Source organism: Petromyzon marinus, chromosome 5 (genome assembly GCF_048934315.1).
Source record: "Petromyzon marinus isolate PM22_M1 ecotype Great Lakes invasive population chromosome 5, UKy_Petmar_22M1.pri1.0, whole genome shotgun sequence".
In the NCBI taxonomy this organism is placed as follows: domain Eukaryota; kingdom Metazoa; phylum Chordata; class Hyperoartia; order Petromyzontiformes; family Petromyzontidae; genus Petromyzon; species Petromyzon marinus.
In genome coordinates, this window is record NC_133671.1 from 12,530,196 (window position 1) to 12,554,634 (window position 24,439).

The window sequence follows — 24,439 nt, forward strand, 5'->3', positions numbered from 1 at the left end:
CTGATGTGTTTTCCAATTGTGTCCATCTGACAGATATATGCATTTGTTTTGTGAACTGGTACCCGACAAACTAACTCATATTTTTAGATGCCAAGTCATTACAACCAAAGGAAACAGAACATGATTTCAAGAATGTAAGAGCATTCTGCAAAGCTGGGCTCAAGATAAATATAGACAAACACAAATATGAACCTAAATTGAATAATCCCTTAATCAACATCAGGTGCTCACTCCACAATGCAATATTTGTATTACCACGTCTGGCTCGTGACGCAAATCAGTCAACAAAGCCACGTTAGCCTATCAAATTATAAACAGGCATCTGCTTATTAATTTGCATTGTTTAATACTGTCGTACTAAGATGCAAGCAACGTAAAAGCTTACAATGTTACTGCAGATCAGGTAAGAAAAAACACATTATGTAGACAAATTATTTGGTGCCGCTGCATTGCCAACAGAACACAAGCACACATAGCAAACAAAAACTCGCCAACATCATTGCTCATTCAATACCCTATTTTTTTAAGGCAGTGTTGTTGACAAGTGTGAGTTTTACGTTATGTAGAGTGCATGTATAAGGATTGCATAGATGTATTTTACGTGTAAAAAAAAAATCAATCGGCATACAAACAGGTTTCATCCAGGAATCTTATCAGTGCAGAGACTAGATGTGATGCTTAGCCAGACAAGCCCAAAAGGCTCTCTCGTATTTATGCAGCCAATCAGCATAACACCTCTCACGCTTTGCCCTGCAAATGCATTTCGACCTATATTCCACAGTGGCCTGAGGTTTTTCCAGAAGCAAAAAAAAACAGAATCACAAGCTTTTGTAACATGGCACAGACAGCGATGGTAAAGCATTGCTGCTGCTGTGTGTATGTTAAAACAGTAGCAATGCCTCACATTTCTCCAGGGATACAGAACAAAAGGCATTGGTGGTGGGTGTTACACTGTATAAACACTCTTTGTAGTTGAGCAGCGGTTTATTGATTGCAATATTAATTAGTATCGCTGCACAGGGTGAAATGTCATTTTTTTAAAGCAGCCTCGTGCATCATATATCCATACAGGCATATAGTTACATTACTAGGATTTTTTTTTTATTCAGATCCTGTTGGTGACAGTAGTGCAGTGTGTTTATCTATAAAAATAACAAAGAAACAAGAATGTACGTGTATAAATATGTACAAATTTAACAATTTTATCCCGAAGCTTTATTTACAGCTTAGGAATATGGTGAGACTTGTTATAAAAATGGATGTTTGCTGAATTTAATCAATTGAGAAGTTACATTTGGGAGGGGGTGGTGGGGGGGGAAACCAAGATTAACATATTATTTTGAAAATCAATATTTGAAGGTCAAGTTAAGGATGGTGAAAGGAAAAGTTGTAGTTGAAAGGCAATAATAAATACATGAAGGTAGATTGTGTAAAAAAATGTAATTACTTCTCGATGTTGTGGTATCAAATGTAACATTGCTACGGTTACGCCACATGATCTAGACTGTGGATCATGCGAGGGACTTGAGAGTTGGGTGACCATTAAAAGTCTATCCTTAACAAAGAAGATGGAGACTTACACTAGCATAGTGGCAGCCCATCCCACAGCCTTGGAAGCTGAGATCAGTCCCTCCGTCCAGCGAGAATTCTTGGCATAAAACTCCTTCTGTGAGGTCGCCCCCTGGCAGACAAATGTGACATAGCAACCGCAAATTCTTGAGCTACATGACATTTCGAGGAGCCGTCCCTCTAACATGAAAGCCTACTGACAACATTTGTTGAAGTCCAATATAAATGACAAAACGATCTATTTACATCGGTGTAGCAACTCAAAAACTAAACGGTTAACAATCATTTGAGTATCAATGTGGAGAATATAAGTTTACTAAAAAACAATGCTCCCCATATTTGACTTCTAAATGCTTGCATGTTTATCTGGAGAGACAAATGTGAATAGATTTTGTCCTAAAAACTACATCGTTATCACATGCTGCTGCTAAAATGTGTTACATGTTTTCAAGATTTGCAGACAGCAGCTGTGAACAACACTCATGAATAATTTATGATACAAAACTGAAAGCACTAAAAGTGGATATTTTACATTCATCAAACAACATAGTGGGCTGGTAGCTTACAGTGTCAGACACTAATTTAATTATGAGTGAACTTTGGCTGGCCTTATAGTCAATACTCAAATGAAGCCAAGTAAATTAATTCGAAATTCATTTTCAGTGGATTGAGCAGACTTTGGGGGCAGCCCTCATCAGGTACAAATTTCAACACAAGTTAGCCATGAGGCATATGCTTAATGAGGACTAATTTCTGGATGTGGTGACCCTGAAAGGAACCATTATCCAATCGAGTGGCTTAAAAAAAAAGTTTCCTTTGCAGATTATACAATAGCAGGGAACACCACAAATGAACGAGCCTCCAAAAGTCTGGCAAGTTTGTAGCCTGTTTATTGCTCTCGACAGAGTTATAGTGAAATGAGGGCATGCAATATTGCGCTTTAACAGTCTCATCCTTAGGTGGTCTGACTTTAACAGGTCAATCATAATTTGCATAAAGGGCTTTAAATAACGTTAAATTCGGTTCCTGAGCTTGAGAATGGTGACACACTTGGCTCTCCATAAAGAGCGCCAGTAATATAAATACAATTTGATGGGCAGTCTAGTGGGATGGAGATAACTCTGATGGAGGTGCTACAGAATGGATTTTTTAATGAGAAATCCTACATGAAACCAAAAAGTTTGGTTACAAAAAAAACGGCATTTTTCCCTTTGCTACCCAACTAATTTGAATTTTAAAATGTTAATTAATGCGTGCATAAAAGAATAACAATCCAGGCACATTGTAAAGATGTTAACTTACCCTGTCTTCATCCACTATCTCCTTCTGAAGATCTTTAGAGGCCAGAATCAAAGCTCTTATGGTCTAAGGGTATAAAAGCATCACTATTACAAATCTTAAAATGTAAGAAAAGTATATAAGGCTGTGTAAAATGTACTCGGGCAGTCGAAGAAAAAATAGAAATAAGCCTTGTTGTGAACTCCCTTATACACAATGTATTAAAAATATATTTACCATGTTGAATCCAGACTGCTGTTAAATGTTAATCAAGGCCGGTGCAGGGGTGGTGGAAATGTCGTATGTAATGTAACTCAAATCAAATCTGTAAATGCCAAATAAACCCCCCCCCCCCCCATGATAACATAAGAGAGGGGACCACAATTTCACTTCTTCAGGAAAGACCAATGAATATTGCAAATGCACAATGGCTGTGTGCTCTTTCCACATTTGTGTCTTGTTTGTAAAGAAACTGTCAGGCAACCGTGGAAGTTTGCATTATTGCAGGCACAGATCCTATTGGCTAACCACATTTAAATAAGCACTGGAGTAATGTGTTGGTAAACAACCACGTTAGTAAAATTAGTCAATCCTGCCTGCTTGTATTCATTAGTGAAATGTATGTTTTTTGTATATTGATATGCAAATCCTAATGAAATTTACCTTCATCAGATCTGTACAGGAGGCAAGAATCCTACAGAAAACAGAGGTGAAGCAAGTTAGTGTGACTTCATGACAGCCACTGGAGTACAACACAATGGCTTTAAACATTTAAACGGCAAAAAATGTCTGTTGCAATGAAGAAAGTATTATAAAAGTTACAAAAATAACAGGTGGCTCAATTGGTATCCGTTAATGTTCAAAAGGAGTGTAATATATTACCAGCAACCCACAAGTCCTTTGAATTTGACCGTCCATCCTTCCCTCCAGCCAGTCAGAATTGTTTTATTCTCATATAATAGAATGAAAGTATGATGGTGTATCCCACGCCTTTGCGCAAGATACACAGCTCGGGTAGAGGGTTGGGGGGGGGGTGACGTCATCACAGAGAAGTGCGCAGTGTTGTCGCCACCGACCACGTGCACTTACCCACCCGCATGCCAGCGAGAAAAACATGTTTCTCACATTTAACATGTAGGCTTTAGCGACCAATATTATTCCTAATAAAGGCTTTTTTGGGTTAGATCGCAGTTAGTATAAATGTGTCGAAACCCTCCACCACCCAACAAAGCCAATTAGTAAGGAATTTGGCACATAAACAAAAATACTTGAATTCTGATTTAAAGCTTTCGTGACTGCAGTAATTCATATTCTTGGTTCTGTCGGTAAAGTCACGTTGAAGGGAAACAATAAAATAATAAAATATATTTAAAACAATAAAATTCTCACGACGTTTCGACTGTAACAGTCATCATCAGGTGTGAAAACCAACGGCAAGAAACATTTGAAAGAAGTGGCGGTTTGTATTTATTTATTTTTTTACGTTAGCACCACGGACAGCGATTTGGCAGTTTGTTTATAAGGACGAGTCCATCTATGTTCGGAAAAGAGGAGGGGGGAGACGAAAAATTAATGTATGCTGTTTGAAAGCCACCGTAAGCGTGAACAATCAATTAAGACCCGAAATGGTTTATCAAATCCTTCCAATGATTGCTAAGCCAGAATCCATCTTCTCGGTTTAAATTGTCTCTGTGTTTGTAAATGTGGATAGCCTCATGAACGAATCTCTCATGGTAGCCCGATGGCTTGCAAAGAACCTCTGTCTTGGAGAAGTCAATGTCATGTGAGCCTACTGAATTATAACCGTGATCTGCCACGGCCGAGGTGTTGGTCCTACCGTGTTTAAGGTCTGCTTTGTGTTCACGAATGCGGTCCGAGGCATGTCGTTTGGTTTCTCCAATGTAACTACTACCACAGAGGCAACTTAGTTTGTAGACACCAGGGTACTGTATGTCCGGAATCACATCTTTTACAGACGGAACCAGATCACGGATTTTATGTAATGTGTTGAAAAGACATAGTTAACACTTCAGCTCAAAGGTGTGTTGAAGACTGAATCCACAACATTTACAATTGTGGATTCACTCTTCAACACACTTTTGGGCTGAAGTATTAACTATTTGTCTTTTTGCTAAATCCCTTACTGATTGACCTTGTCGGGTGGTGGAGGGTTTCGACATATTTATACTTACGCTATCTAACCCAAAAACAACCTTTATTATGAATGTTTCCAACATAGTATGAAAATGTCCGTTTAAAGAGTGGGGTGTCATTTGCAAACCAGAGGCAAAACTGGCAATATATTAAACACCCTCTCTCTCTGAAAGCATGCACATAAATATTAAACGCTTTCAAACGTTTACATTTAATGGCCATTGGATGATAGTGTATTACTTAATTGACATAAACAGGAATTCAATTTGTATTAAACAAAGCATTCTTCCGTTAATAAATTGATCCTTTTAATAACCACATTTTTGTAACTATAATGTACTTCACAAAAAGAAGATAATTGATATTCATATTCACTCATCGTGTAACTTCAAAACAATGCTATTAACCCAGAGAAATTATCAATATGCACCTACCTACCTCATGGAAACTGGATAATTAGTGTCGTGTCAGATTAACAGTTAACATGCGCTAGACAAATTGTGTCTTTGTGATCATACCATTATCTACACTGTGTGCAAAATGTAAGCTTGTAATGCAAGAACAGCATGCACGCACTTTGCAAAATTGCACTGCGGGGTGACTATTTATTACGCGATCATTTCTAATTAGGCTAGGCAGTACACAACGTTATCGCAGTGGGGATAAGTATTGGCTGGACTGCATAGTGTGCCCAAGGAGTAAATATTGTTCAACCACTCTACCGGCTCATACCTAAAACACGAACGCACCATGTGCATCATTCCCATCTTTGCACGAGAGCTTTATAATGTAGCCATAGGAGAATAAAGCCACCTGAAACTAAACAATGAACTCTTTTTTTTATTTTACCAGCTCAGACCCACTGAGCTATGTGGCTCTTTTTCACAAGTGACCCGACCACAAATGATAGCTCAACCAAGTGGCGTATTACGTGGAATTTATAGCAGCCAAATACTCTAAAAGTATATTTCTAAAGATGGAGGGAAAACCCGGAGGACCTGGAGAAAATCCATGCCACCACGGAAAGAACATGCAAACTCCAAATATACAGGCGTCAGTGTCGGGATCGAAACCGCAACCTCCTGTATACCAGGCAAGGTAGTTCACATCTCACTACCATGGAACCCTTCTCAGGCAGAAGTATCCATAGGATGAGGGTACATGTGTAGACATGAATCGATCTGCTGCATGGCTGCATACTTGTTGAGGAAGCCAGAGACATCAAATTTACAGATCTCATTTTGAAAAATCACCCAACAAATGTAATGTTTATGATGATTTGAAACTGTCTCCATCTTACTTTCCTGTTTTATCCCTCAATTACCGACTGTTACAGCAGAAGAGCAAAATATGCATCTTTTATTTCAATAATATAGATGATCTTCAATGGGCAAGATACAGTTTCAAAAACTGAATCTCAAAAAAGACGTGTGCAATATATATTGTGCATATATATCAACAAGTAAATCATGTTGAATAGCTGAGAGTAGAGATAGTTTCGTCAGCTTTCAGCAACAATTGATAATATGACTGACAACTGCACACAAGCTTTCCAACAGGGAGTCCAATGGCGCTGAGAGACTCTATAATGACAAGCAGAAGTTGCAGGTCAGCATTGCACTACAACGGAAAGTTTCATTCAGCAAATAAAGTAAAAAAACAAAAGATAGGACTGCTTGGGAAAAGAAGACTGACAGATGATCTAAAATGATGGATGGTAACTTCAGGACAGAAAAAAAGAGATGCTTACACAAGCATTTAAACACCAGAATTTATATCACAATTCCCAATTGGTATTTTACTCTAACATGTGACATGCATAAAAGCACGATCATGTATTGCACATATCATCACGGCCAGAACTCTGAAATGTGATGAATCATTGCATTTCAAGGATGGGGACTTGTTTTATAACATTTTGCCATCATCAATTGTACATTTTCATCCGCACAAAGAACATAGCCAGTTCAATGGGCTTTTAAGCGCTGTAAAGTATTTTTTTACTTCCATTAACAACTGTGCTGAGTGCTATTTCAGTGTTTGGGTTAGGAACATACTAAATGGGAACTATATTATTTATGAAGAATTTCACCCATGGGGCTTTCAATGAAGCCAACATTACCATGCTAGATATGTATGACTTAAACATTCGCAATGCCTCCTGAGGTTAGGTTGTCCCCAATGTTCCATTTTACAGAAGGAAATCGGAAAATTTAAGATTCAAGATTTTAATTGCCAAGGGATAATGTGTGAAAACGTTCTCAGACGGAGTGATATTTGCTGATTTTATCTCATAAATTGACATTCTAAATGCAATTATATCCAACAGTCTGGGATGTAACCTGGTGACTGATCACAGCATGACCAACATGGGTTTATATTATATATATCACTCAGTGGTATATTTTATGCTTGTAAATAATTCCCTGCCCAAAAAAAATTCAGATATGCTTCCATGAACAGATTATCTGAAAAGGGATGGATAATATTGAACATGCGGTTTATTTGCTTACCAAGTATCATAAATATAAAAACTCTGAAAGTGTGCGTACTCTATTATGACAAAGGTGTGCACAAGGGTAGACACACATGCACTATTCAAACTGTCGAAGGTCACTCCTTCTCTTTGGCTGCCCCTGATGTTTGCAATGCTGTCCCCCTGCTTGGCAGCACTGCAAATTATCTTATTTTTCAATCCAAATTAAAACACTCTGATAATATATGTGGCATTGTCTTTGAAACTGATTATCAGAGTGTGTTTTTTGTTTTCATTCTGAGCACAAGTATTGTGGTTAATGCAGACATGATTCCTTGTAAAAGGTTTCAGTTTGGTATTTTAACATCTCAACACCTGTTTTGTTGCTAGAAAAAAGGGGAAAACCTATTCTCATATTTTGGTACTGGCAAAAGAGGTCCCATGATGTGTTGTATACGCTTGCTCCATACAGCATTTTCGGACACTTAAGTATTAAGATGCTACAGTGTATTAATTCAAATATGTTTAAATTATTATATCTCACTGAAATAATATTATGAATAGGCCCCATCCAGGCCTCATTTTTGTAAAGGCATCAAAGTCACACTAAGAAACGCAGCCACGGTTGGCTGCGTATGGTGCGAAAGAGTTCAGGATGCATACACGTGACCACATCACGAAATGGCATACAAGGTGCGGGGTACACGTGAGGGTAAGGGCTGAAAAGATATTAAGAAATGGGGGAGGGTGTTACTGAAGAGGTCAACGGTCAAAAGCAAAACAGAAAAGGAAGGTCTTAAGCATGGACAGGTTAGAGAGGCATGTAACCTCCTATATTTCTGAGTGAGGCTGACTGTTAGTGTCTCTACGAGACCTTGGTTTTCTGCATGAAGTGTACTGCTATTAGGGGGAGTCGTGGGATTTAAGACATGCTTGAAAAGTCCATGCATATTGAGCTAAGGAGAAAAACATATCCAAAATGGTCACTCATGCTTGCTGAACACACTGCAAAAGCCAATTGGTTGCACCCTACACAGCTGAGTGCATTAACTCCAGAAGGCACACAGCAAGCACACTTACTCCATCACCTCACTGCCAGGGTTCACGTTGTTAAGAAGGAGACTAAGCCTGTCCACACTCGGACTATTCCAAAAGAATGTGCATTAAAATGAGATAATAGTTGTGCAACATCGGTAAGATCAGCAATTAATTATACAAGCCACTGGTGCTGGATGTATTTGGTTCAGTGCAGACAAAAATGCCCAGGGGGAGGATATACAGTGTACAGTAGATATATGTAGCCAATATTCACAGCCATGCTGCCAGAGCAGCTCAATGAGCGTTGAAAGATGGTCATCTCTCTGTTGGTGGCCCCAAGCCAGTGATTAAAACACACACAAAAACTCTCTGTTCCTCTGGTGGGTTCCAGTCTCTCCCCATAGGATGATAGCTGTTGATTTCCCACATGTGATACTCTTTATCAAAATAGAGGAGAGTCAGCTCCTCACCAGAATGTAACATTTCAACCTTGTGATTGTGAGCTAATTGCTTTGCCATCCGGCCAAATAATAAGAGAGATTTAGATTATTACGTTCATGCAATTAACGAATATATATACTGGTGGCAGGGAATGATAGTGTAGCTATGGATTATTGTATCTATCTGTGGGGTGATTTGCATGCTTTTCATGTGACCAATCCATATGTGCAGATTTCCTTCAGATACTCCAATTTCCTCTCACATACCATGCACTAATCGAATTGGCCAAACATCTCAATGCAGGACCCTCCTTAAAAGAAGAGTATTGCGACCCAGTAAGGCTTTCAAGGTAAATGTAGGGGACTATTCATACTATTCCTGACCATCCGCATGGAGCTGTAGTTCCAAAGCCAAAACTGTTCAGCAGATTTATGTATGTGTTTTTCCAATGAAAGTGTAGAACAGCACTCTGCCAATATCAACCTCATACTTGCTCTACTTACGAACCTTTCATTTACTTCCAACTTTACTCCCCTCTCCTCCGCCCGTGCCTTGCTCAACATATCCTGCAAACAACACAATTATTAAATGGTACGATCCTGAACACCAGCACCGTTAGACCAACGTGGCTTTATAGTACCCTTATCAAATACATAAATGTGAGCATTGATTAATATCGATTTGCAAGCTCACGATATATTAATCAAATTGTGTGACGATACATGTTTTGTTCATGATTCAAAATATGTCACCCCGGCAGTCACAAGAGGCACTACCATTCACCAAATTGTAAAAAAAAAAACATCGATTCCTCAATTGAATCACAACTCTCATTCAAATTGATGAAGGGTGAATCGGCCCAGCCCTAGCAGCCAAGATATAGAATCTAAACTAAAAACTACATTTTTATTTTACCAGGTAAGGCCCACTAAGCTGCATAGCTCTTTTTCAGAAGTGACCAGGCCACAAATGATAGCTCAACAAAGTGCGTCATCATACAAAAATGTACAGCAGCCAAATACTCTGAATGCATGTTTCTCTATGTGGAGGGAAAAACCGGAGGGCCCGGAGAAAAAAATCCACACGTCCACAGGGAGAACATGCAAACTCCAAATATATAACAAGCGTCAAGATCAGGAGAAAACCTACAACCTCCTATATACCAGGCGAGGTAGTTAACATCTTGCCACCGTGGCACCCATGGTGTGTCTGTATCTGCATGGCCATGAGGCGAGCCCCGTCGTCTGCTCGCGGTGGACACGCTGGCCGTCACCTCTATCCGTGCGGCGGCGTCCTCGATGGCGGCCGCCGTCGCAGCCATCTCCTGCTCCACGAGATCTCCCAGCTCCCCTGGCTTCACGTCCAAGCCTCGTGGACGCAGCTCCTGGAGGGAGGGAGGGAGGGAGGGGAGGGAGGGAGGGAGGGAGGGAGGGAGGGAGGGAGGGAGGGAGGGAGGGAGGGAGGGAGGGAGGGAGGGAGGGAGGGAGGGAGGGAGGGAGGGAGGGAGGGAGGGAGGGAGGGAGGGAGGGAGGGAGGAGGGCTGACCATGACATTTACAAAAAACTGTCCTCTTCCCAGAAAATTCCTGTATGCATGTATGTTGAACTTCTTTCGCACTGTAAGTATCCAACGGTGCTAATCAGAGGTGCAGGGAAGCACAACAAACTAATCACAAAAATTAGTTCTAAAGAAATTAGTTTTAAATCTAGAATCAAAAGTGCATAGCTCCAGTGGCTTCCTAATATCAGAAGGAAGAGCGTTCCAGACGGACCCAGAAGCGCATCTGAAAGCGCGCAATGCAGTAACGGTCTTTGTTCGATGGCTATCCAAGAGCCGCTGCGAGGGTGACCGTAGTTCGTGTGTTTGTTTACGCTCCTTGACGAGATCAGCAAGGTATTTGTGCTTCATTTGTGGCAAGGTAAAGGTGAAGGTGCGGACCTGCAATTACTTATTCATGCCACTGCTGGCAGAGGGGCCTTCACTAGAAGGAGCTCTAGAGAGCCTATTAACGGCGTATTTTGGCTTACTCTTTGACGCTGTGCAGTCATTTTGTGGTGTGTTGATTTATTCTTATGGGTTGACAGAGGTAGTGGAATTTGAAAAATTTGCTCATTAATTCAACTCGGAGAACAAACAAGCAACCTCTAAATTACGTGGTGGAATTTGAAAAACTTGCTCATTGATTCAACTAGGAGAACAAACAAGCAACCTCTAAATTACAAGTCCATTGTGCTAACCATCCCTAGTCACTGCTATATAAAGCAAACATATTTAAATACATTTCTGCAAAACACACCACCGAATAAAATATGCAAATTTAAGTTATAAATGACAACATAATGTTCTCTTCATCTAGGATTTAAGCTTTCGTGCCTGCAGGAATTACTATACTCATTGGTTCTTTCGGTAAAGTCACGTATGTAGAAATAAAATAAAATTGTAATAAATCACGACGTTTCTAAACGCAACGCAAGCGCTCGTCCTCAGGTGAAAATGGCGTAAACCACACAGCGAGGGAACACACAGAGGGACATCACACACAGAGCACACAGAGGACGGCAAACTGCACGGAGGCAAATACAGCAAGAAGATGGGAGACGCGAACTCAGCAAACCTTTCCCTGTGTTTTTACTCTCTGTGTATGTATCTCTGCTACCTTGTACCTCGTGTCTGTTCACGAGTCCTTATCCTCTGTTTACGTTGGTGTGTTCAACCTAGAAGATGAACACAAGATTTAGCAGTCGTTTGAAATACGTGGTCAACCAGGTTTAGTGTCTAACTGTCTTGTTGGCTGACTGCGTTGCATCGCATTGTATTTCTAAGGTTTGCTGAGTTTGCGTCTCCCATCTTCTTGCTGTATTTGCCTCCGTGCAGTTTGCCGTCCTCTGTGTGCTCTGTGTGTGATGTCCCTCTGTGTGTTCCCTCGCTGTGTGGTTTACGCCATTTTCACCTGAGGACGAGCGCTTGTGTTGCGTTTAGAAACGTCGTGATTTATTTCAATTTTATTTTTATTTTATTTCTACATACGTGACTTTACCGAAAGAACCAATGAGTATAATAATGTTCTCTTCTTGGATTTTTTACTCAGTCACTTATTTTTGTGTAAGTGCAGCTTCAAGTGGGAATGTCACTCGCAGAATGGCAAAGTGCAATGCATACAGGATATTCACATTTATTTAACGGCGAGAAGGCAGTTGAAACCTAAGAGAATGTCAATGTCCTTCATGCTGACACAAAAAAACACATTTCCATACTGCACACATCTTTTCAAAGGAGAGTTATTAAAAAAATAGTTATTAATATGCTGCCACTCAGTCAACTGGCTTCTGCGTAAAATGTTTGTGAAATTTTATTCTGTCAGAAACACCACTGGTTTTGTGCAGTCTGCCAGTTTGGATGTATGCGAGGCAACTTTTTATGCCACAAATCAACTGGTCAGCAAGGGATAGAACCAAAGAGTATGGCCAGCAAGGGATAAAAATCGAGGCTGATGGGTTTCTAACCCCACTTCTGAGTAAAATTTACAGACACAGCCTTGGTTTAGGCTAGTGCAGTGTGGATGTGTGAACATTTTAATAATGCACCAAAATATATTATGGGTTTTTTTTCTTTTCCCAGTAGTATTACAATTTTGCTATTGGTGTCATATCACATTGAGACAGAGTATCCCATCAGAATTAACACAAACCCCCATGTTCCAAGAATGGCCCAGAGAAGAAAATATCGAATTCTGAAATCCCTTGAAGTGGCTTTTTTCTTCACCCTTGGCACATTACACTTTCTGAAATGCCCCGCTACAAATAAATTTCATCCCATGGCATTAAGATATTACTTTGTAATTCTCAGAACAAGAGTTTAGTGAAAATAAAAAAACACAGAATGTGGTTTTCTATGTAGTAATCAATGAGCATCTTAAGATTAGCAACTCAATATAATTGAGAACCTGCTTTAATCACGGGTGGCTGAAACTCAAATTCGGAACGCAGAATTCTCAGCAGTGTTGGCTCAGCGTTCTGACCCCTAAGTCACCAAAAGCCACCTCAAAATATAATAGTTTTAAATATAGCTGACATTAGCAATGGCCTGGCAAAAAAAACATAGCGTCTAGAAAGACGAGTTCAGGAAGAGAGTAAATACCTGGATTTGTGGACAAACCTATGTTATTATAAAGCATGCACGAGGGAACAATAACGTAGGAATGTAGTGGCAGGGAAAGCACCTGTGCAATGGCGAGGATAGCAAGCAGGGCTTCTCTTGTGTGGGTTGGACTGGCCTCCTCGGCAGATGCAGAGTCCTTCAGGGAGCCGAGGAATGTCAGCGCTTGTGTTCCACAGTGGCGACACAAGTCCGACAGTTCTAGGACATGAAGACGTGTGTGCGCACATGTGGAAAATTGTCATGTCGGAACAATGTAGCATATAATCTGCCTTAGGACAGAAAATATAGGAATCTTACCTTAATATACATTTCCAGCTTATGTATTCAAACAGTTTAGTTCACTCAATATATGGTGCTTTTTATTGCCAAATACCGATGCATTTAACTACTGTGGGTACAGCTGTTGCATTAATAACATAAATATCTGCAACAAGAATGGTGTGTGGAGGCCCATCATTTTGATTAAATGTAAAATGAATACCATTGCATTATGATTTTCCATTTACACAAAATATATTATTTAAAATGTCATAGTGCTTTGGTTATACAATATGCCATTTGCATGGCTATAATTTTCTGTTTGTAACTGGAAGCGCCTCGTATATAAATCATTATTTACGTTTTTAATCTGCATTGTCACAAAATAGGCACAGCCCAGTACAACATGTTGCAGCTAAAACAATCATAGGACTTATTTTGCCAGAATATGTCTTAGGAAACATCCGAGGCAGAAGATACTCGAACCATTCAAGTGCAGGAAAGTGCCGCCATGCAGGGCAATAAGCTGATCCTACATTATGTGACAATAGTAACGGGAAAGTGATTCGCACGAACCGCAAAAAAATATAAGCATGAATCACTGTTTACAACCAGCTCTAAAACTGCACTAAAACGCTATTAAATTTCAACACTCAGGCTCCAGTCAATCTTCCTAAAAATCAGACAGATAAGTTTTGCACATTATTGTGCAGATTTTTTGGAAAATGTTAATTATTCCAAGGCCCACTTTAATTTCAGCCAAATTAAGTGGCTCTTTGCACCACAAGGATTCCAATGAAAGAGAAGCACAAAATGGAGAGAATGTTGTATCAGCATGCTGTAAAACATTAGAGATAACCCTGGGTTCATGTACGTGGGTATCACAGAAAGATAAAACTGGAACTGGAGGCAGTGGGAAGGCAGTCACATGCGTACCATGACAGACATTTAATAAAGGGGCCAAATCAAGGGACTGACATGGCAGTGTCTGTGAAACACGTACGATACAAACATAGCCTCGCCAAACAAACGAAATTAACATGACCTTCGACCTTTAGAAGTTTTGTTAAAACCATATCTTCTGCATGAACAAAGCCACAAAACAGCATTACATAAGTGTCTTCTAAGAAGTAACGCACGGAATACTTAACTTAGTATATCGCCAAAGAATGCAGTCACAATATATGTTTTGCTTATTGTTTCCTCTTACATGTTGCAAACATAGGGTATTCAGGTTGTTTGCCGTTTCCCATGATAAATTCGGTGGCAAATTGCAGTGCTTTCCCATGAGAGCTCAAGCTGTCTTTTTGGAGGGATTGAATTGTGTTTATATAGAGTTATTTCATGAACAGCGATAATAAAAGTTAATCGCTATCAATGGACATAAGTATTTCACTAAAAAAAATTGTATATATTAACGATTTCACAGCATGGTAAACATACCGTTTAATAGCAAGAATACCACGCAACAATGTCAATCGGAGACAAGCATTCATAATGTAGCTGAACACAATTTCCATCAGCTGCCAGTAATGCTGGTACAGAATGACTTGATTATAAAAACACCCAAAGTGATAGAAATGTAACATCAACATAAATACGCAAACGAAGATGCTCTTTGATAAATGCGAGTGAAATGTTTTTAATGGGGGGGGGGGAAGAAGAGTGGGGACGGCAGTATACGTTTTCATTAGAATAGTGAACCCTGTAACCGGTGCCAGTGTAGGTGGTGTGAGTGGGCATGCAGGCTTATAGCGGTGTTCGTGTGCCACTACTCACTGTCGGCTTGGTCAATGGGCGACGCATGGGAAGTGGCGGTGCCTTGCACTATAACGTCGCTCACCACGTGCGCAAACGCTGCCACGCTGCCCAGTAGCCCGCTTGCGTCTGCAATACAGCACATCTTTTTCAACTCCAAGCCAACAAAAGTTAACGTCTATATAAAAAAGGGACATCTTTGCATTCCATGAGTGTACCTGCTGCATGGCACAGGACAATGCATGATCTCACCATGGCTGTTGGCCAAGAACTGTGAATGCCCTTCCTTGAGCCTATCCGTGCTGTCCACACCACACTGCGCTCGCGAGATCAAGTAATCTGAAATGTAAGAGACGTTAATGATAAGAATTAGTATTTGCACTGCTTTTGCTTCTCATTTGGACTGATGAATAAGCATATGTTCCAACTACATAATATATACACACCTTTACTGAAATACGCATTGTGCATTAAATAATGCAACAACCCCCCATTTAGCCAAATGTATAGTGCTATAGTTTTACTTCTGCATATCACTTATGGCTAAAATGCCTTAAAAAATAAAGGATATGGCATAACGATAAAACCATACACCAATCGTTCACAAGTGTAACTATCACTTCCTGGACCTGGGTTAGCAATAGTTTAAAAAATGTATTCCACTGTCAATATTTACTTACACCCAGCTGGAGGCTTTTCATCACTTGCATTATAGAAGTAAAAAGCATTACGAGACACGTTTTCATCACACTTTATCCCATTAGATTTACTTATGTCCTAATTAGAACATCACATTCCCTTAAGACATCACGAACATTTTTTTATCATGTCCAAGTGTATAACATTTGGGTTGCAATGTATCTTTAGTTAAATCTACATTTAAGCAATTACAAAGACAACTATCAAGCAATGTTTAGACTGCAGCAATAAATCACGTATAATGGCTACTCGAATATAAGACAAGATGGAATATATTTTAATAGCACGAATACAATACATCCTTAGGAGCTGTCACACATTAATCTATAAATGACATACCATTTTTTCACTTTTTATTTTATATTCTATACCTACGTGACTTTACCGAAAGAACCAAAGAGTATGGATTTGAATGAGGAATATTATCAGCCCTAAAACAGTGTGGATCATAGTGCCTTGGAAAATGTTAAATATTGCCGAGGAAACTGTGAATTCCAAAGATCATGAATAAAGTCACCTGCTTCCTGCAATATTATTAATGAATGTTAAATTGAAAAATAATTGAAGACCATGGCTATCTGGAAAACAAATCTAAACAAAAATATACATATACTAGCAACCAATAGCAAGATTATCCTACTTCAAATTGGTTTTAGTTTCACCCACTTAAAAAAAGTACCCAAAACTTGAGGTGTCCATAATATTATATCATCTTTAAATATCCGCACCCTTCAAAACCTCCGGACATGACCTCTCACGGGCCTAGAATAACAAAAAATTATTACGAAATATTACAGCCCATTTTTTGGAAGCCCAAAATTGGAAATGGACGTCATTTTTATTCAGTGCCCACCCTTTGAAACCTCCATATACAGTACAGTGAAAACTTTCATGGACCTAGGTCCAACAAACACAATTTAAAAGTTGGGCATACAATCTTTAGGCACAAATTTTAGTTTTTTAAAGATGTTTACTCATCGGAATCAAATCAACTTTATTTGTGACAGTTTTCAGCTAACTAGCTCTTCTAGAACATCATTGTGTGTATTATGCACCCATTCACAGGGACGTATTTTCGTAACAATTATTTGAATCACGACTGGATGAATTATCACATCTATTAAATACAGTACAGTATACGAACATTTATTGTATAATTTTAAAAAATAAATGGATACAATTTTTGGTTTCTGTTTCCAGGCGAGGCCATGTAGTCTGTGTGGTAGTTATGTCACTATTAGCCATCCCTCGATAAACTCATTATTTGTGTTGTTTCACTTTTTTTTATATTGTAGTGAATAGTGCACCTCGCAGCAGCATGGGTGACATCGAATTACATTAAACGTGCACAAATACGAATATATTCTTACACATGTAAATTAAAAGCATTTATCTTAAGCGTAACAATCTATTTTAATCGACTGTTCAATTGATGCATTGTAACAGGTCTACGTGTGGGCTCTTGCATTGATGAGGCTGTGGAGAACCATGTATTTGCTCTCGTACCAGGTGAGGCTGTGCAGCCCATATGTGCAGGGTCATCCAGCTGCTCCAAAGCACTCTGCACCATGTGCTCTGCCTCCGCCATAGCACAGTCAAGCAGGGCCTTCTGGTCAGCCAGCAACTGGGCCTTCAGCACGCCCTCCTGCTCAACCTTCGCAGCAGCACAACCATAACACTCAGGCCAACGATGCCGCTTGGCAACTAGCAGTGGGCACGCAGGCACACAAGACGCATGTCCAATAGTAAGCACAAATGCACACACAATAACACGGATAAGGTCTTACATAGCCCTCTGTCAATTCACTGCTGGATTAAGGCACAACATGCCATTTCGGTCATGGGGGTAGTTGAGCATATCTCACCAAACTGGTCAATTGCCAGGAATTTAACTCGGATGGCCAAGGTCATAATACACTGCATTAACCACTGCACCATCGCTCCCCTGACAAGTTAATTGTTCTTTCAAACAATATTTTACTTTAATATTTAACTTGTGCATAGTTATCGAAGAACCATATATTTTCAATTGATTAATGTTCTGGAACCTTGTGCTCACAAAATTAAATTAAACCGTTAATGTGCTTAACCGTTGGGGCGCACTGCATATAACTTTTTTGCTGTACAAGTGAACACAGAATACCTAATTTGTCTACCTAGAGCTGGAAGCAAATAGCATCGTTTTTTTACGTGCAATATCGTAAAATATAAGCCAGATGGGAAAAAAAAACGTGACCAGGATGAATGGTGAATGGCTGCAAAGGATGGTGATCACGGGAACACTGGAAGGTGCTCGGGGAAGAGAAAGACCTCGATCTGATTGGACGTCAAATATGAAACATCGGACGGGATGGAAGCTACAGTGAGGGTAAAAAGTATTTGATCCCCTGCTGATTTCATACGTTTGCCCACTGACAAAGAAATGATCAGTCTATAATTTTAATGGTAGGTTTATTTGAACAGTGAGAGACAGAATAACAACAAAATCCAGAAAAACGCATGTCAAAAATGTTATAAATTGATTTGCATTTTAATGAGGGAAATAAGTATTTGACCCTCTCAATCAGAAATATTTCTGGCTCCCAGGTGTCTTTTATACAGGTAACGAGCTGAGATTAGGAGCACACTCTTAAAGGGAGTGCTCCTAATCTCAGCTTGTTACCTGTATAAAAGACACCTGTCCACAGAAGCAATCAATCAATCAGATTCCAAACTCTCCACCATGGCCAAGACCAAAGAGCTCTCCAAGGATGTCAGGGACAAGATTGTAGACCTACACAAGGCTGGAATGGGCTACAAGACCATTGCCAAGCAGCTTGGTGAGAAGGTGACAACAGTTGGTGCGATTATTCGCAAATGGAAGCAACACAAAAGAACTGTAAATCTCCCTCGGCCTGGGGCTCCATGCAAGATCTCACCTCGTGGAGTTGCAATGATCATGAGAACGGTGAAGAATCAGCCCAGAACTACACGGGAGGATCTTGTCAATGATCTCAAGGCAGCTGGGACCATAGTCACCAAGAAAACAATTGGTAACACACTACGCCGTGAAGGACTGAAATCCTGCAGCGCCCGCAAGGTCCCCCTGCTCAAGAAAGCACATATACATGCCCGTCTGAAGTTTGCCAATGAACATCTGAATGATTCAGAGGACAACTGGGTGAGTGTTGTGATCAGATGAGACCAAAATGGAGCTCTTTGGCATCAACTCAACTCGCCGTGTTTGGAGGAGGAATGCTGCCTATGACCCAAAGAACACCATCACTACTGTAAAACATGGAGGTGGAAACATGCTCTGGGGGTGTTTTTCTGCTAAGGGGACAGGACAACTTCACCGCATCAAAGGGACGATGGACGGGGCCATATACCGTCAAATCTTGGGTGAGAACCTCCTTCCCTCAGCCAGGGCATTGAAAATGGGTCATGGATGGGTATTCCAGCATGACAATGACCCAAAACACACGGCCAAGGCAACAAAGGAGTGGCTCAAGAAGAAGCACATTAAGGTCCTGGAGTGGCCTAGCAGTCTCCAGCCGTTAATCCCATAGAAAATCTGTGGAGGGAGCTGAAGGTTCGAGTTGCCAAACGTCAGCCTCGAAACCTTAATGACTTGGAGAAGAACTGCAAAGAGGAGTGGGACAAAATCCCTCCTGAGATGTGTGCAAACCTGGTGGCCAACTACAAGAAACGTCTGACCTCTGTGATTGCCAACAAGGGTTTTGCCACCAAGTACTAAGTCATGTTTTGCAGAGGGGTCAAATACTTATTTCCCTCATTAAAATGCAATCAATTTATAACATTTTTACATGCGTTTTTCTGGATTTTTTTGTTGTTATTGTCTCACTGTTCAAATAAACCTACCATTAAAATTATAGACTGATACTTTCTTTGTCAGTGGGCAAATGTACAAAATCAGCAGGGGATCAAATACTTTTTTTCCCTCACTGTATATCTGTTGAAAAATACAGCCATGGATAGAGAGAAGTTGAGAGGGCAGTGCAAGGAGATATTGGAAAAGGAAATGATCATGTCACAATGGTCCAAAAGGCCAAGGGACTAGAAGAAATAAAAGATGGAAGAGAAATGAAGTCAGCTGAGAAGAAGATGACAGAAAACACAGAGATATAGTGACACAAGCCAATGTGAAGAGACACTGGGGAAACCATTGCAACAAAAATGTAAACGAGAAAAATATACCCTCGTGAAGAGAACAGAGATGCGTACAAGAAGATTAGTTCAAGTGATAAGTGCACAATTGTATATATGATTTGACCATGACATAAAACACTGTTGAATTACTGTATATCATTAAAATGGTGCACAGTATCAAGTGGTAATTGTCACTCATGCTCACACGTGTCAACGGTGTTCACACAATAACCTTAATCCAATTCTAGATTAACCTTAATACAGTTAGAGTGCACAGTAAAGTACTGCCAAAAGTGCTTTGCAAGTTTATAACCATAAATGTGTTAAATTTTAATTTTAAAGCCAGAGGGCACTAAAGTAGCCACACTTAAATTTTCCAAATTGAAGAAATTGGTTTATGTGTAAATATGACTCACTGATGAACCAAGGAATCTGGCTGTGGTTTGTAAGCAGGTCTTTGAAATCAAGAAGGGCAATGAGATTACATAAAAGCCAAGAGTTATATTTTGACCAAGGAGACCCTGAGGATAAATTGCATGCAATACATCAGCTGAACCAAGCATCACAGTAGAAAAAACTTGCAGATCAAGCCGCAATGATGATGACTATATTGCAGTCAAGACCCGCCAGGAAATCATTCAACAAATCCAGGCAGAACTTTGCGGGTGGGATAGCGTGTGTAGAGAAAAGTTAATTATATGGTCACACCACCTGGACAGCAACTCCCAGCCACATTCGTCTAAGAGTGACACTTTTACTTCCAGCTGCTCAACTCTTTCCCAGGTCTCCATTTTGAAGATGAATCTCAAAGAAATATGGCGAATGTTTAAACGTTGGCATGGACTTGATTTATTATGTATATTTTTGGATCTTTCGGTAAAGTCACGTAGAAGGAAAACAATTTTCTTGCTGTGGTTTTCACACCTGATGATTGCTTGTGTAGCAGTCGAAACGTCGTGAGAATTGTATTGTTTTTTATTTTTTTATTTTATTGTTTCCCTTCTACGTGACTTTACCGAAAGAACCAAGATTATGAATCCCTGCAGTCACGAAAGCTTTCAATCAAAATGTATTTTGTATAGACAATTATTTTTGCTCAGACATGTAATTAAGATAACTTAAAACAGTAGGTTTTCTTAGATTAGATTTAGATGAGACTTTATTTATTTCAACAAGGGCCCAATAAGCTGTTGGGCTCTATTTAAAGGGCGTCCTACACCATAGCCAATACAATGATCTATATTTGAACTTTTCATGACTCAACATATGTATGCTGACGTGAATTCAATCACAAAAGTCTTAAGCCACCAGCGACCATTGTTGGTCAGTATTGTTTTACGGTGCGTCGGTCTGAACATTGCTTCAAGCCGATTTGGATCGGCCGCAGCCCTTACACATGTGATGCCAAACACGCCTTCTTGTCTCGACTTCGTCAAAAATGTCACCGTTGCATCTACGACTGGTCTCCTAGCGATCGAGAGCTCAGTTCGAGGGAGCCGGATGTCACTTTCTGGACACGTTGCCCGTCTTGATGCGCAAACGCCAGCACATTGCGCACTTCAGTTGGCGGTTGACGTTCGAAGTGCCCCCGTGGTCGCCCCCCCCCACCCCCCCCACCCCCCCCCCTCCACCTCCCCCGTGATCCGTGGTTCGAACAAATCACTCAAGACACGTCGGTGTACGGCAGCAAGAGCAGTTCATGCGAATGTTGTCACACGCTTGGCGCAACGGTCCTTGGCTGACTATGCGTGTTGAATTAATGAATTCAATAAATGCATTGGCACGTATTAATATCTGTGTAAACATGACGATCTTGTCTGGTGATGGAGGGTAATTGACAAGTGTTTTGGCATAAAACTACCACGTGGGCCAAACACATATATGGGTCAACCGCCGAATATTTACCACAGAAAAGGCAAATATGAGGGGTACAATAAATTTCCCCACGGATTGACAACCACATGGTGGGCCACACGGCGGAGAGGCTTCATTTCCAACTACGACTACCCGTTGCACTCAACGATCTTGCCGACTGCAGCTGCGGTGACCTGTCAAAGTAGCCAGTTTTTTTCCGTGAATGCTCACCGATGACACCAGCCAAGAACTGGACTTGGACAATCCACAGGAGCATAGAGACCTGAGCAGAGTCCATTGGTCCTCTGAATCCAGAATGGCGAGGTAGTTTTGGCAATATTTCCGCAAAATGTCAATCGAGCTCAAGCTTTTGTATGACAGACATTACCTCATCCAAGGGCTATGTTCTCTTTTACTTTGTATGTGTGGCACAACAACGGATGCTGTGACTACAGAACGGAAAGTTTGGCAAAGTAGACAGCATGCTTAACAACGTTTGCAAAGGCATGGAACAAAAAACAATTTGGAAGGTGTAACAAGACTTCAAAGAACTCAATCCTGAATCTTATCAAACGCACACTAGCTTCCTCATCAACGTTCACCATCTGCACTTTGGGAGTGTGACAAGGCGGGAACAGGGCTAATAATACAGAGCCGCCTCGTTGTGCGAAAGATTTGGCGGATTCGTGCACAGCAGCAAGCGCATTGCAGAGCACCTCCACAAGGGCATGGAGCTCGTGTTGGGCTGCAAGCAGTCGGGCTGCGAGGCTATTGCGGCTACACACAACCTCTTCCATTCACTGCAGCTGTTCAAGACACCACACCCAATGTCTCGCACCGTGACACCACCACTTGGTCATCCACTGCCCGTCCGCTCCCACTGCCGTGTCCACGGGGCAATACACCAGATAGGTGACCTGAATCCCAAAGACGTTTGCTTTGAAGGTCTGATCGAGGAAAGCAGACAACTTATTTCGAGCAACTGCAACCAGACGAAGATCTCGACATCTGCGTCGTCCGATGACTGCTGTGTTCATCACATCTTAAGACTCAATATTGAAAATGTTTTCAAAGACTGCACAGTTCTTCTTTGCAGCATTACCTTTTTTTCTTCGAACATGGAATTACCTTGGGAGCTAATCAGCAAAATCATTGGGTACAAAGAAACAGTCATATGTCTATACTTCAACGAGAAAAATGTTCAGTCGTGATGGGCGGTAAGGACAAATAAATAATCTTTTGGACTCTTAGCTAAGTGCTGTTCATACGGCTTTAACACTTGGGTGGAACAGCCGGTGAAGGCAAACAAAACCATAACCCCTAATACATTAACTCTCAAATATCCATGTCTACGCTGGGATGAAAATTATTTGTGCTTTCAAAAATTAGTTAGTTTTAGAAGCAATGCATCCCTCTTACACACACGCTCACACAGCAGGTAGAATGTTTAGCTGCCTCACTCATGACTCGTGACCGATTTCTTTAACAAACAGCCAGATGACACATTACAAATCTTCACTACCATTATGCACAAGTAAAAATACACGCATTTTCATCACCTAATTTGCGTGTTGTGTATTCGGTGTGTTTTAATGTTATTAAGGCTACTCCTCCCTCGACTATTACCCAATGTAATCTAGAGTTGACTGTACAAACACTGGCACAGTAAGAAGCTGTGGCAGTGAGCCATTCCCTCCTCGTTAGTTCAGTGTTCTGCACTCATTCATAGTCGTCGCTCTCCTGAGAGCTATTAAACTTTACGTGTAGGGCAGCTCTTTTTTTCTTGCTTAGACGAACGAGCACGGCACCGTTGCCTGCATTGAGATATGCCCACTTACAACATAAACACATTGCTGTTCCAAGTCCAGGCTCAAGACCTTCCTTCCTTTTTTCCACTTTGCCTATGACCGATTCTCTCTGTAAAATAAATACTATATTGTTTTCTGTACAGCATGTTGAGATGCACTCGCATTTATATAAATGGGTATTGTATTATGATGAGACATACAGGCATGGAGTTAGGTAAGATGTATCCAAGACAGAGATCTAGAGAGCTCTAAAAAAGGTGAGAGTGAAGAGAGGCAAAGTGAGATAACAGTATGAGATGGCTTCAGATGACAGAAAAGAGAGCGATGATATAACAGGGATGTATTCTAGTGTGCTTGAAAAGTTAGTGAGACGATAAAAGATGACAGGTCGGAGATAGATATAATTTTAAAATATTGAAAATACATGTTTCAAACAAGATGTAAAATAAATGTATTCAGATGAGATAGAAAATATATATTCAGAGATCAAAATGTGTGATGATGGAACAGCCATTAAAACAAGAAAGCTGTATTCATACCAGATAAAAGAGAAATACAATAATCGGGTTTGGTTTATTCAGATGAGAGAAAATTAATTTGATTTAAAAAAATATATAGTTGACATCTCGGTGGAGAGATGTTAACTTCCTCGCCTGGTTTTCAGGAGGTCGTGGGTTTGATCCAACCCTGACACCTGTATAGTTGGCATTTGCATGTTCTCCCCGTAGTCGCGTGGATTTTCTCCAGGTTCTCCAGATTTTCTGTCCCCATTTAGAAACGTGCGTCTGGAGCAATTTGG

The 24,439-nt window shown here is 40.5% G+C and overlaps 1 protein-coding gene across 3 annotated transcripts in view; it reads right to left on the reverse strand.

Annotated features, from left to right (window-relative positions):
• Positions 1–24,439, reverse strand: part of LOC116939058 (huntingtin-interacting protein 1-like) — a 121,432-nt gene that overhangs the window by 16,937 nt on the left and 80,056 nt on the right. For 2 of the 3 annotated variants that reach the window (XM_032946947.2, XM_032946949.2), the window contains exons 19-28: positions 17,336–17,483; positions 15,383–15,469; positions 15,152–15,259; positions 13,176–13,312; positions 10,230–10,340; positions 9,464–9,522; positions 8,558–8,620; positions 3,511–3,541; positions 2,872–2,934; positions 1,581–1,681 (exon numbers count right to left, since the gene is read on the reverse strand). In XM_032946947.2, coding sequence (XP_032802838.1) covers positions 1,581–1,681; positions 2,872–2,934; positions 3,511–3,541; positions 8,558–8,620; positions 9,464–9,522; positions 10,230–10,340; positions 13,176–13,312; positions 15,152–15,259; positions 15,383–15,469; positions 17,336–17,483 — 908 coding nt within the window. The remainder of the gene's footprint in view (positions 1–1,580; positions 1,682–2,871; positions 2,935–3,510; positions 3,542–8,557; positions 8,621–9,463; positions 9,523–10,229; positions 10,341–13,175; positions 13,313–15,151; positions 15,260–15,382; positions 15,470–17,335; positions 17,484–24,439) is intronic. The other variant, XM_032946948.2, reaches the window with a different exon arrangement.